The 12,176-nt window shown below is 42.3% G+C and overlaps 2 protein-coding genes across 9 annotated transcripts in view; both read right to left on the reverse strand.

Annotated features, from left to right (window-relative positions):
- mcm7 (minichromosome maintenance complex component 7) lies at nucleotides 1-7,846 on the reverse strand. Its single transcript, XM_085176866.1, has 15 exons — nucleotides 7,706-7,846; nucleotides 5,571-5,650; nucleotides 4,920-5,084; nucleotides 4,691-4,815; nucleotides 4,428-4,608; nucleotides 4,207-4,344; nucleotides 3,974-4,123; nucleotides 3,767-3,881; nucleotides 3,549-3,680; nucleotides 3,223-3,306; nucleotides 2,756-2,967; nucleotides 2,385-2,650; nucleotides 2,100-2,268; nucleotides 926-1,035; nucleotides 1-602 (listed from the first exon to the last, which is right to left on the reverse strand). Exons 1-15 carry the CDS (start codon nucleotides 7,734-7,736, stop codon nucleotides 389-391), a joined length of 2,172 nt encoding a protein of 723 aa, XP_085032992.1. The 5' UTR covers nucleotides 7,737-7,846; the 3' UTR covers nucleotides 1-388.
- The window catches only part of stag3 (STAG3 cohesin complex component), a 24,818-nt gene continuing 20,347 nt past the window's right edge, over nucleotides 7,706-12,176 (reverse strand). For all 8 annotated transcript variants that reach the window (XM_085176828.1, XM_085176812.1, XM_085176821.1 and 5 more), the window contains 4 exons: nucleotides 11,074-11,266; nucleotides 10,695-10,796; nucleotides 10,490-10,577; nucleotides 7,706-9,336 (listed from right to left, as the gene is read on the reverse strand). In XM_085176828.1, coding sequence (XP_085032954.1) covers nucleotides 9,286-9,336; nucleotides 10,490-10,577; nucleotides 10,695-10,796; nucleotides 11,074-11,266 — 434 coding nt within the window. In that variant the 3' untranslated portion in view covers nucleotides 7,706-9,285. The remainder of the gene's footprint in view (nucleotides 9,337-10,489; nucleotides 10,578-10,694; nucleotides 10,797-11,073; nucleotides 11,267-12,176) is intronic.

Genomic DNA, 12,176 nt, shown 5'->3' on the forward strand with positions numbered 1-12,176 from the left:
GAGTATTGAACCATCATTTTATTTTAACTCTCACAATACAAGGCTCAATATAAATTTGTCTGATTTGCATCATCAAGTATAAAATGTACAGAAATGCTCAATGTTAAACGGATGCTTGCAGCTAAACCACAGGAAATACTTCACAATACTAACTTCTGACATACATATTTACAAGCAAGGTACTGTTAACAGAATTCTTCTGGAGTTCTGGGTTTCCATTAGCTGGAATTCTTGCAATAATAGTCATATTTAAAAAGAATATTCCATCTGCTGGACTTACAAAATGCTTAACCTCATTACAAGTCTGTAGAAAACCCACAACAAAGAGTCCCCCACCCTCCCTCAGGTGACTGAAACAAAATGTGCATGAAGGCGTGTCCCGAGTTGTTCAGACGAAAGTGATGCGCGTGCGGGCCTGGTTGACCTGCCACACGTTCAGCTCTTCGTACTCCTCCAAGGCCTCCTGGAACTGGGCGGGCGTGAAGCCACGAGAGACGCAACGTTGCTCTGCTTCAGCCATGCGAACCAACCCACCGGCTCCACGGCCCTCTGCGGCGAGCTCGCGCACCAGAGAGAAGATGACGTCAGCCGGTCGCTGCGTCCTGCAGATGAGAAAGCAGACATTTAAAAAAAGTTAACTTTAAAGCCTCAAGGAATTTTGAATAAACCTACTCAAAAATGGCACAAAGTAAGGCATGTAAACATACTACATGTACACGTACAAATGCACAAACTACATTTCCTGCCCGTTTTGAACATGCTGTCGTGTGAACAGAGCTCCATAAAAATCAAGCAAGTTTTACAGCTTCCTTCAGGACATGCAAGAAACTCATAAAACAGCTCTGAATCAGATGACATCCGGTCATGTTAGTCTGAGCTCACTGAAAGCCATATTTAAAAAACAGGCCTGGTTTTTAGCTCTAACCTTGTGGTGCTGGATTTGTCAGCCTGTAATGAATACTTGGACATCTCCATCAGCCTCATGGCCTCGTTTACATCTTCCTTCTCTACGGTGTCCATCATGCGAAGTCGAGCCTGAAGTAGGGAGTTAAAGGTGAAGATAAGACTGAGACTGTAGTTTGAGTGAATGCACGAATAAGAGTTAAAAATAATCCTACAATATCCATCTCAACTTAGGCTGCGCTGTGCCGGCACTGTCAGACCGAGACAAGTGCAATGCCCTCTGGGATGCCCGGCAATTGCCCAAGTCTCCGCCTCTCAACACCAGCTAGTCTCTCTATAGCATGAAATCAAAACACCACACAAAAGATGCCATCTGAATACTGTTATGATCAATTTGGGTTTTTTGTAGAACACACTGATGACAGTCCTGGCCATGGTCAGTTTTGCATGGGTTTGCACAGCTGGTCCTTATGCACACAGGCTGACTGCCCACCCTGCAAAGCTGGCCAGGATCAGCAAAGACATTAAAGCAGCTCCGTCGTGGTCATGAAGAGGAAAATACCAAATGAGTCATCTGAAAACACACAAATAAGCTGATGTGCAGCTGTGGCACCAATACTGCTTGTGGCTGTGTTTTGCCCCCTTGTGGACATCTGTGTGCAGCACATTGCCTACCTGTTAACCTGAAGTGCTGGTTTTGCAGTAGGTGGATGACTGCTACCTGCACAAACAGCACTTTTGACAACCAGAGGCAGAGATGATACAAGACAGACTTAATTCAAGCTTTTTTAATAATATTCATGTTGTGAGTGGGTGTAGCGTTTTTGCTACTGGGACTGGTTTTGGCAGTCAGAGATTTTTGTCCAGCGTGGGAAAGAAGTGCTCACAATGCAGTAGGCCAGATTATCATCACTACCTGCACTGTAAGCACTTTATCCCACACTGGACGATCGATCAAGACAATTTAATTCCATTAAAAGCTCCACAGAAGTAATGCAACCGAACCCCATACGACACTTTTCTGCAAATGTAAGTTCCACTGGAGTTTGATGAAAAACAAGAACAAATGTAACCCTGTTTCACTTCTTAAAACAAATGTCTGACAAAATTATAACCCTCCTGCAGGAGTTCAGTGAGATTGGCCTCTAAATGTTTCCAGCCACCCACTACTACTCAAGTGGATGTGGAATTCTTACCAGTGCAGTGGAGAGGCGCAGGATGGAGAGGAGGGTACGAGCGGAGGTGAAGGTGGTGTCTTTGCTGACCCGAGCCTCTTTTCTCATTTCCACGTAAGCAGCAGTGATGTAATCGGCCAGTGATTCGGGCACCACAGGCTGCCGCTTCTTGCACAGAGATATATAACGCCTGATGGAAATGAGATTTATCATTAGTTAATATTGCCTATTACGCAGACCTATTTGAAGCATATTCTGAGCTACAACAACCTTCATGTGTTCATTTTTAAACATGCAAATTCTCACCTCATCAGTTTCATGTCAATAGGGGTGAAGTGTGTGGGCGGTTGGCGGGAGTGCTGGTGCACGTAGGTGATGTGCTGGGCCAGACGCAGGTCAGCATCAGCATCCGGTTTGTCCTGGATGAGCCACAGCAAGTCGAAACGGGAGAGCAGAGCAGCTGGCAGCTGAATGTTCTGCTCGATGCTCTTCCGGGGATTGTAGCGGCCATAGGCGGGGTTAGCTGCTGCTAGAATAGAGCAACGGGCGTTGAGGGAGGTCATGATGCCAGCCTGGAAGGGAGATTAAAAAAAAAAAACTTGTGTGGATGTTAAACAGGCATTGAATTTTTCCAGATAGTTCCCCTAATAAAGAGTACTGGCAGTAATTAAGGATACCTTAGCAATGGAGATGGTCTGTTGTTCCATGACTTCATGGATGGCGGTTCGATCTGCATCCGCCATCTTATCAAACTCATCAATGCAGCAGATGCCCAGGTCAGCCAGAACTAAGGCTCCTCCTTCTAGAGTCATCTCACCGGTTAGGGGGTCACGCATCACTGCCGCAGTCAGACCGACCCCAGATGAACCACGACCTGTTGTGTACTGGCCTGAACAGCAGACAGGGAACAAGCTACAATTAGCTGTTGATCAAACGGCTAATACTTCAAGCTTCACTCAGAATAAAACTTCCAATTTAGATATGACAGGCTGTTGGCATTCAAAACTTTGCATTAAAACACAAAAAGCCAGTGCTCTAGTCAAACTACCAGAAGTTAAGACGTCACAGTGTAGGACCTAATGGACAGTAAACGGCATACTAGATAAAGCATTATACCAGATAGGGGACAACAAACAGGACTCACTTCGAGGAGCCAGACGATCGATGTAGGACAGCAGCTGGGACTTGGCGACTCCTGGATCTCCCATCAGGCAGATATTAATGTTGCCTTGAGGAAGAAGAGACAACGGAGTAAGAGCACTGCAGTGATTACAACATTTACTGAGGAAAAACAACTTCAAAGAAATGTACCTATGGAATAAAAAAGTTTGGTCTTGTGCCAGCGTGATAAAGGAGCATAAATTATATTAAAATTATACATTAAAATTAGTATTAGAAAGCTATGTTCCAATATGATGAAACAGAAGAAAAGGATTCTGCTGTTATAATCTTGTTTGCGTTTGTCCTCACCTCTGATCTTCATGCCTTTGGGAGCCTGTTCCACTCCTCCAACCAGCAAGAGCAGCAAAGCCTTCTTCACATCTTCATGTCCATAGATCTCTGGCGCTATGGAGCCAGCTAGCTTCTCATAAAATCCTTCATCTATAAAGAAAAATATTCACCCCAGACACTAAAGACCAAGGTCTCAGTTTATGTGTTCCTATTGTAGTGATGTCCAACAAACAGACCTGTGATGCTTCGCAACTCCTCATCGGTCAGCTCCTCGTTACCGAGTTCATCATCCTCAGTCTTGTTCATGAGTGTAATGCTGTGACACTCCAGATAGGTTTCTGACAGGAGACCCTGAAAAGAGCAAAACCACAATACATTTCAGTGTCTTTCTGGAGAGGAGATTATTGCAGTAGCCCGTGTGTACTTTGACAAGCAGATTATACCTGAACAGCCTGACTGAAGCCTGTGCGCAGCAGAGGGAGGAAGATTCCTGTGATGGCTACGTGGTCTCCTGGCTGGGCAAGACGTGTGTTTTCGCCACGCACGTACACCGTCATGCTCCTTGGGATGTTTCCAACAGGTACTTGGTCACTCTGTGTAATTCCAGACAAAACTTGTGAGCTAATGTAAACCAAAACAACCGAATACAAACATAACAAGTTTGGGAGTTCCTTACGTGTTCCTGAATACGTAGTTCCTGGAACTTGATGAATTTGGAGCCTCTCGTCTGCAAGTACAGTCGCCCTCCAGATTTGTTGGTGACACACTCTTGGCTGGGACACATAACAAGCGGCATGAAGGAAGGAGACTGGATCTGAAGGAAAACGAGAGGATACGATGAAAAACTTTGTTCCTGTGAAAGCATATAAATGTATAGATGATTAAAAACCGTCTTACTGGTTGGTAGGTCTCAGCGCCACACTGGTCACATGTGTATGTAGCCACGGCCATCATCGGTTTGACCTCAGTCGCTCGGGTCACAATACCCCGAACTGCAACCAGGTGACCGATGCTGTCGGCTCGAATATCACGCACCACTTTGGGTTTAGAGGTGCTTGGAGCTTTAAAGTAAAGCTCGCTGTGGGAAGAAGTTCACAGTTGGATAATCAAAGGACAAAGACATGCAGTAAAAGCTCAGCTCTGAATCCGATTCAACTTACAATCTCCTCATGAGTTCAGGCGGGTATTGATTACGAGGGTCTCTTGTATCTGCAGGGTCACGACCCCTTTGTTCCATCATCAGCCTGTGCTCAATGTACACATCCAGAGAATCTTTGGCAATAATCTATGTATTTAATAAAATATAAAATAAAAAAATAGACGCATTAATCCTGGGCAAAAATCACAATAGCAATTCATTTTTGGCACTTCTTAAACTGATCAACATACATCTCTTTCCTTGTACTCTGGCAGCAGTTCGTGGACAGCATCAGCAAACAGCGCTGTGTAACGTTTAGCATTCTCACAGATGCTCTCGACCAGCTCGGGGTCTTCTTCAGCCACATCATCCAGATCCACAAAGAGAGCCACCTGCTCCCTGTGGGCCAGCGCCACCTGTACGCAGGCAATTAATTAGATGATCACCCAACAATTACACAACCATCTTTGCAGCTACTACTAACGCCAAACACACCTTCATCTACATTTAGAAGCAAAAAGGGAATTACACATTTTGTAAATAGGTAAGAGCCTTTTCCATCTTTCACATGGAAGCTTGATTAAGAGCCATTTAGTTTTGCTTTCACGTTTACATTTTAATGCAATCCACCCAAAACTATTCTTCTTATAACAAAAATAACTAGTTCAAATAAACATTTACATTTATGATTTTGTCAAATCATACATTTCTGCTTGTAAAGACAACAAATGGTGTCAAAGAACAGTGTAGCTAAAATGTTTTATTCACTGACCAGTGAAGCATCAGCGCTCATTAGCACACCAGATTTGTACTTTTTCTTTTAAGTGCAATAATATCAAAAATCTGCAATGAACCAACTCTGAAAACTAAATCTATACTCATTATTTCTGTAGTATACTCACAAGTTGGGCTCCATACTTGAACAGCTTCTTCCCGTTGTCATCCTCTGTGTAAAATTCCTGCAGGAACCTTTTGCATTTTTCTGCAAAACAACCAAAAAATACCTTCAGTACAATTTAACAGGAGGGAGATGAGAAAACAAAAAAAAAACAAAAAAACCCAGACAGGCCACATGCAGCAAACACTAGGTGGAGATTGTTTGTTAGCCACACACACACACACACACAAAGAAAAGGCTGTTTACTTTAGTTCCCTTTAAACAATAAATCTTATTTCTGAGCTTAAAATCTGTTTAAATTGTTGATTAACACCACCGGCAATGGGCCTACACAGTGTGAGCTAATTTGTTGTCCTGCGACGACCCCCTTTGTTGAGTAACATGGCATCCTGTAATCTCGATGAGTCACTACTGCCTTACAGTAAAGCACAAACTGCCACTGATGTGTTACATGAAGCCAATTCCGCTCTGACGTTTCCACATAATAGTTTTAGAGCGAAATAACTGGCGACACGCAGCAGATAGCTTCTGGGCAATAATGTAAATACAACAACAGGCGCGCTCAGTTCAGTGTCCATTTTTTTTGTTGTTGAAAATATCCCCCCACTTCTCGAAAGAGCCACAACTGTTAACAATATTTAATTCAGCGCTTCGAGGAACGAAACTACTCTTGGTCGTGATAAATAAAATACTCCACTTACTTTGACGCGGTAGCAGCAAATCCGCACCTCTGCTTTTTTATTTCTCTCTTCGAGGATGTTATTGTAAACAAAGCAGCACATGGCTTTTTGTGCCCAGTCACTCACGGTATCCCTCCGCCATCCCTCCGCTCTTAAAAACAGTCCCGGCTGTTGTTTTCAAACCACAGCCAGCCATCTTCTAATGTTAGCCTAGGGTTAGCCGGGGTGTACTGAACACAAGGCGCAGGCAGCCCCATCACTGCGAGCTTATTGCTCTTAATCTCTTGGCGGTGGCGAGTAGCTTTCTTAATGCTATCGATGGTTCATGCACCACAAACTTCAGCCTTTAAGCGGTCGGTTAGATTCTGCGAAAGATGACTCGGGTGTTTGTGAAGTTTACTCGGACTTCACAGAGTGACTCAAGCACCGCTGCAAATTTAAACTTAACGTAACGTTGATGGTGTTGTTATAATGGTCGATTATTAGTAAATCCCTGCCCTTTTAGATGTTTGTGTAACAGAAATAAAGTTTGTTTACCCAAAGTAAACAATCATTTAGCGTCTTCTTACGCTTTTAGAAATATATATACATATTCTGACCCTCGGCGTAAACGTGCTAAACACAGAACAGCACGTTAACAGGTTAACTGACAGCAGCTAACGGGGTGCTTTGCTAGCTCGCTCGCTAGCGGTTATTAGTTAACCCGATTTCAAGACGTTTAAACACCTCAACTAAACTCTAAATGTGGACATTATAAAATTCAGTTATTAAAAAGCGAAGTAGGGGTTAACTTACTGCCATTGTGTACCATTAAATGTTAAGGTTGCGCTCGCGTTTGATATGAACTTAGCTAGCATTTGAGTGGCCTTTATAAAGTTATCTGAAACGATGATCAACTTTTCAGCCTAGTGCTTTATCTTTGACTTTAAATGTTACACATTAAAAATGAAAAACTTCGCGACATTAATGATTATCTTTAGTCGAACAGCTCGTGTAACTGTTGAGACATGTGCTTGCTGCTGCACAGTGGCGCCTGCTCCTTTGTTTAAGGATCCATCCGGGTCACCGTGGAGCCAACAGCCTCTGTCAGTCGCGCGCACGCACACACACACACAGTACCGAAGTCGTTATCAAGAGGATAGCTAATGTTCACACAAGTTTGTGCAACTTATTTTTAATACTGCTCCCGTGTGTCGCGGGTTTCTTGACACCATGTGCAAGCACTCATTTATTTTCTATCATTGTTTTCTTTAAAGTTGAGTTAGTAATGAAATGAAGAGGTAATGTTGCGCTTTCGCACACATAAATCAGATTTTATATTATACCCAACTTCATAGCCAGTACACCCCGTGATATACGTTCACCAAGGTTTCGTGTGGGATTTTAGAAGTCATTTGGTAAAAAGTTGACTAAAACGGGCCAACCTGTTGCTGCCATGACGTTAAAGATGAAATATTACCTTTCTCTGCTTCGTAATCCTTGCGAGCCATGATTGCAGGTATTGAGCTTCAGTTAAGATAACTTACTTCCAAAAACGCGATGGGGGAAACGCAGTTTATCTCAAAGCTCGGTCTTTTTAAAAAAAAATTTCACTAACACCGGACACTTATTCACTTGCAGCCAGCGCTTCTCCCCTATCTCGGTACAAGAAGTGGCGCGAGTCTGACGTCTCCCTCAGCCAATAGAGTCGCTTCTTTCGGCGGGGAGAGGCGGGATTCGGTGGTGGCGCGAAAACTGCGGGCAGTCTGGTGTCACCTGACTGTGCGAATTTCCGCCCCGTTTGTCAGGAATGGCGCGAAATGCGATGATTGGATTCATGCGCAACCCAGTGTCAACAGGGTGAGCGTGGAACGAATGAACCCAACATAATGTCATGATTTACAGCTGTATTTCCCCATTTTATAACATACATGTTATATAGCAAATATTTTTCTGACATTTTCTCACATAAGGAGATATAATGAAAATGTCGCACATTTTAATTGGCATTAGATTGTATGGAAGCTTGTTTGTGACTTAAAAGTGCCTGTCATAGCCAAGTCAACATTTTGATGAGTCTTAAAACTTTGACTTATTGAGCAGCTCAACTTTAAGTTACTTACAACTAGGACTAAATTTTGAGACGCCTACTAATCACCCCCCCCCCCCCCCAATTAATTTTCTTTATACAGTGCTGAATCACAACAGTAGTTATATAAATTAGCATTTTATCACAACAGTTGAGGGTGAGGGGAGGAAGACAGACAAGTACTTTAAAGCCATTTCAGAGAAAGTCAAAATTTCTAGATAAATAACCTCAAGTTTTGATTAATTAAATAGAGAAAACCTAAAGCTGATTCTTAAGGTTTTTGATCACTGTAAAATACCACCGTATATCTTGACTCCTTCCACTTATTTTTCTAAGCTCCTTCTGCTTCATGGTGTAATTCACTACAAAGCAATATGTGTTACTTTGTGCATGTTGTTAGTTTTATTAATCTTTTACAAAGGATACCCTCGGAATTCATTGATTTACTATAGTGTCTACTCATTTTGATCTTGTTTTTTTTGACCTAGAAATAAAGCAAACAAATCACACATTACAAACAGGAATAACTAGTAGTGCCCCAGTGTATCTAAATAACATTTTGAGTTTGTTCATTTTTAAAACAATACATTGTAATGCCTTACTTTTAGTATTGCTTTGTAAAATCAGGCATCTTTAATATACATTAAGGTGTTCAACAAAAAACAAAAACAAACTGCGATGTGAACAGTGAAGGCTATTTTGAAAAATGTGAAACTCGTAAGAGCTGAGGAAAGACAGAGGAACCAAGTCCAACTTTAGTGAAACATTTATTCTGAACATCGTTATTTTCAAAACATTCCTATTAATACATCAGAACAGCTTCTAATTCCAGACTTCCCAATCAACAACAAAATTAAGAGACAAAAACAGGTCTGACAGGTGAACTTGCCGTCATTCAGAAGAACAGAAGACTCTTAATATTCGTCACACTGAAACTGTAGAAGTCCTGAACAGATGATCCACTGCTAACCTCAGTCAAAGAGCTCGTCAAGGACACTCAGTGAGGTGTGACGTGTGGAAGGCTGCAAGCAAACAAGTTTTAGTTTTCAAGGTATGTTGTACTTAATCTAGATTTAGGTTTATGTAACATATTTGTATTCAAAGGGTATAAATATAGCACTAGAAGCAAAGTTCAAAACATCACACATGTGCTTCTTTTCCTCTCATTATAAATAGCTTTGTACATATTTTTTTCTCTGCACAGATCCTACAACTGTGGTCACTGAAGGACCAAAATGAATTTGTGGTGACAAGTATATGTTCCTTTTAAAGAATTAATTCATTTGTACCTTAGCTGACCAGGTGCTGTTAAAACAGATTACACAGTCATGAGAGAAAGTAGGGCTGCACGATTAATCGTTAGAAAATCGCGATCTCAATTCATACTTATGTGCGATCTCATTTCCAAATGACAACGATTTAAAAAAAATTTAAAAATATGATGACGGCAATTGTACCGCATTTTGATCCGGGACGTAATCTGCATGAAAACAAGCGCTCACTCTTCCTGCTCAACAAATGACGAGGGCAGAGCCTTATACCACGTGATACAGAAGCTGGCTGCTAAAATTGGCAGGAAAAAAACAACGGAGAGCACGTCAGGGATGACGAGGAAGTGACAGGAGAAAATCCGTCCCGGTCAACCACCCAAACATCAATAACAGGAACCTTATACAGCGCTTCCCTATACACGTCGAACTCCCGCAGGCACAAAGAAATTACGGAGGCTATCACTTATCACCTGACCAAAGATATGGCTCCATCTACACTGTGCAAAACGAGGGATTTAGGAAATTGATCAACACCCTAGACAAACGCTACACAGTGCCGTCCCGCAACTATTTTTCTATTGTTGCACTACCTGCTCTATACACGCAGCGTCGAGCAACGGTGGAGACGGAATTTCAAGCAGTACAACATTTTGCGGCAACAACAAAATGTGAGACATTTGTTGTTTTTATGTTTATTTATTGTTTTTATGTTCAGTCTCAACTGTTACGAAGTTGACGTGCAGTTAATAAGCGCAATAAATATTTATACCGGAAAAGAAAATCGTGAGAGAATCGTGATCTCAATTCTAAGCCAAAAAATCGTGATTCTCATTTTATGCAAAATCGTGCAGCCCTAAGAGAAAGTAGAGTAAATATGATGTATTTGGGGTTTTTTTGTTCTTACCAGTGTGTATCCAGTGTCAGAGTCACTGTGATAATCTTCAATCTCGTCCTCATCTCTTTCTGAGATGTTGTCTTCAATCAGGGAAAGCCTACGAAACACACACAGATCCACTCTGTGATTATTTCTGGTTGAAAATAGCTTTTGTAAAATGAAACATATTCACAATTTAATAGTAAGTATTAAACAGTCTAAAAATCAGTCTTACAAGTTGAGGTGGGAGTTCAGGTCTTGCTGCCTTGGAGAGGGGGTGTTCTTGCTGGAGGAAGCCAGCCGTCTTTTGTTGAGATTCACTTTTCGCATTTGTAACCTGGAGAGCAGCAGAAGACAATTTTCCAACTTCACTGTCTACCTGCTGTATTCTGTGTCTATGATTATGCCTTAATACACAGGGGAAATTAAATTTGTTTCATCATAAGCAAAACTCCACAGGAGCTTTAATCTTCCTTCTTTTGCTGATTGCCCTTTTGACCAGTAATACAGCACACGGAAAAGAAAGGTACTGACATGAAATCATCTGACCCATGGCAGTAATTTACAAATGCTCGAATCAGAGGCAGACATGCTGATCATAAAATTTTACTTACCCTGAGGAGAACTCATCCTCTGACTCCGGCTCAGTTAAGGTGCTGCTGATATCCGACTCCACGGGTCTTGGTTTCCTGGATGCAATCCGCTTGGCGGGCTGCTTCTGGACAGTGGAGGTGAGGGCTGGGGTGTGCAGGCTGCTCTGGATGCTGCTGTTGTCCAACCAGGATCCTCTGGTGGTGGACGCTGAACCTGCAGGAGAGACAAGTCACCACACAAAGATGATGACGCTTTAATTGACAAGGTAAAGTAACAAATTTGCTTCCTGCAGAATTCAGCAGATTCCCAAACACAACTGTACATGTGAAGTAAAAATACCAAAGAATAAATGTTTTTAAGGCTTTCGAAATGTGAAGAATGCTATTAATGTTACATCACTGTATTTTGAACAACTATGACTTGTAACTATGACAGTTTTGCACTGTTTCTCTTAATGGTACCGAGTCATTACAGCAATTCCTGGACTCAAATTCAGATCAACTCCATAAGTTACCACCCAACCCAAACCAACAACAGAAAGAAAATAATGGACACATGGATCATGTGCTAAAAAGAAAAAGAATAATATTCTTGTTATTATAACTGATTATGATAAATGATGGTAAATGGCCTGTATTTATATAGCGCTTTACTAGTCCCTACGGACCCCAAAGCGCTTTACATATCCAGTCATCCACCCATTCACACACTAGTGATGGCAGCTACATTGTAGCCACAGCCACCCTGGGGCGCACTGACAGAGGCGAGGCTGCCGGACACTGGCGCCACTGGGCCCTCTGACCACCACCAGTAGGCAACGGGTGAAGTGTCTTGCCCAAGGACACAACGACCGAGACTGTCCAAGCTGGGGCTCGAACCGGCAACCTTCCGATTACAAGGCGAACTCCCAACTCTTGAGCCACGATCGCCCATCACATCGATTGTGTGATTTCACAATTTGGGTTGAAATAGCTGCTTTGTCCTGACATTTGGGTCACTTGTCCTCTGAATGGCCCCAAATATTAATCAATCCATTTTCTTCCACATATCCAGTTACATGGGGCGAACTAGCTAGCTGTCCACTAGGGGTAGGTTTTTATAATCGATTTATCGATTAAAATCG

Source organism: Neolamprologus multifasciatus, chromosome 2 (genome assembly GCF_963576455.1).
Source record: "Neolamprologus multifasciatus chromosome 2, fNeoMul1.2, whole genome shotgun sequence".
NCBI classification, from domain to species: Eukaryota; Metazoa; Chordata; class Actinopteri; order Cichliformes; family Cichlidae; genus Neolamprologus; species Neolamprologus multifasciatus.

What these genes read in the sequence shown, in the direction of transcription:
- mcm7 (XM_085176866.1), bottom strand. Translation starts at nt 7,736, where the DNA reads ATGGCTCGCAAGGATTACGAAGCAGAGAAAG. An exon ending in CCTGAACTCATGAGGAGATT is followed by an intron (nt 4,609 to 4,690) that starts GTAAGTTGAATC and finishes TTCTTCCCACAG; the next exon opens with CGAGCTTTACTTTAAAGCTC. An exon ending in CGATCGTCTGGCTCCTCGAA is followed by an intron (nt 2,968 to 3,222) that starts GTGAGTCCTGTT and finishes TCTGCTGTTCAG; the next exon opens with GCCAGTACACAACAGGTCGT.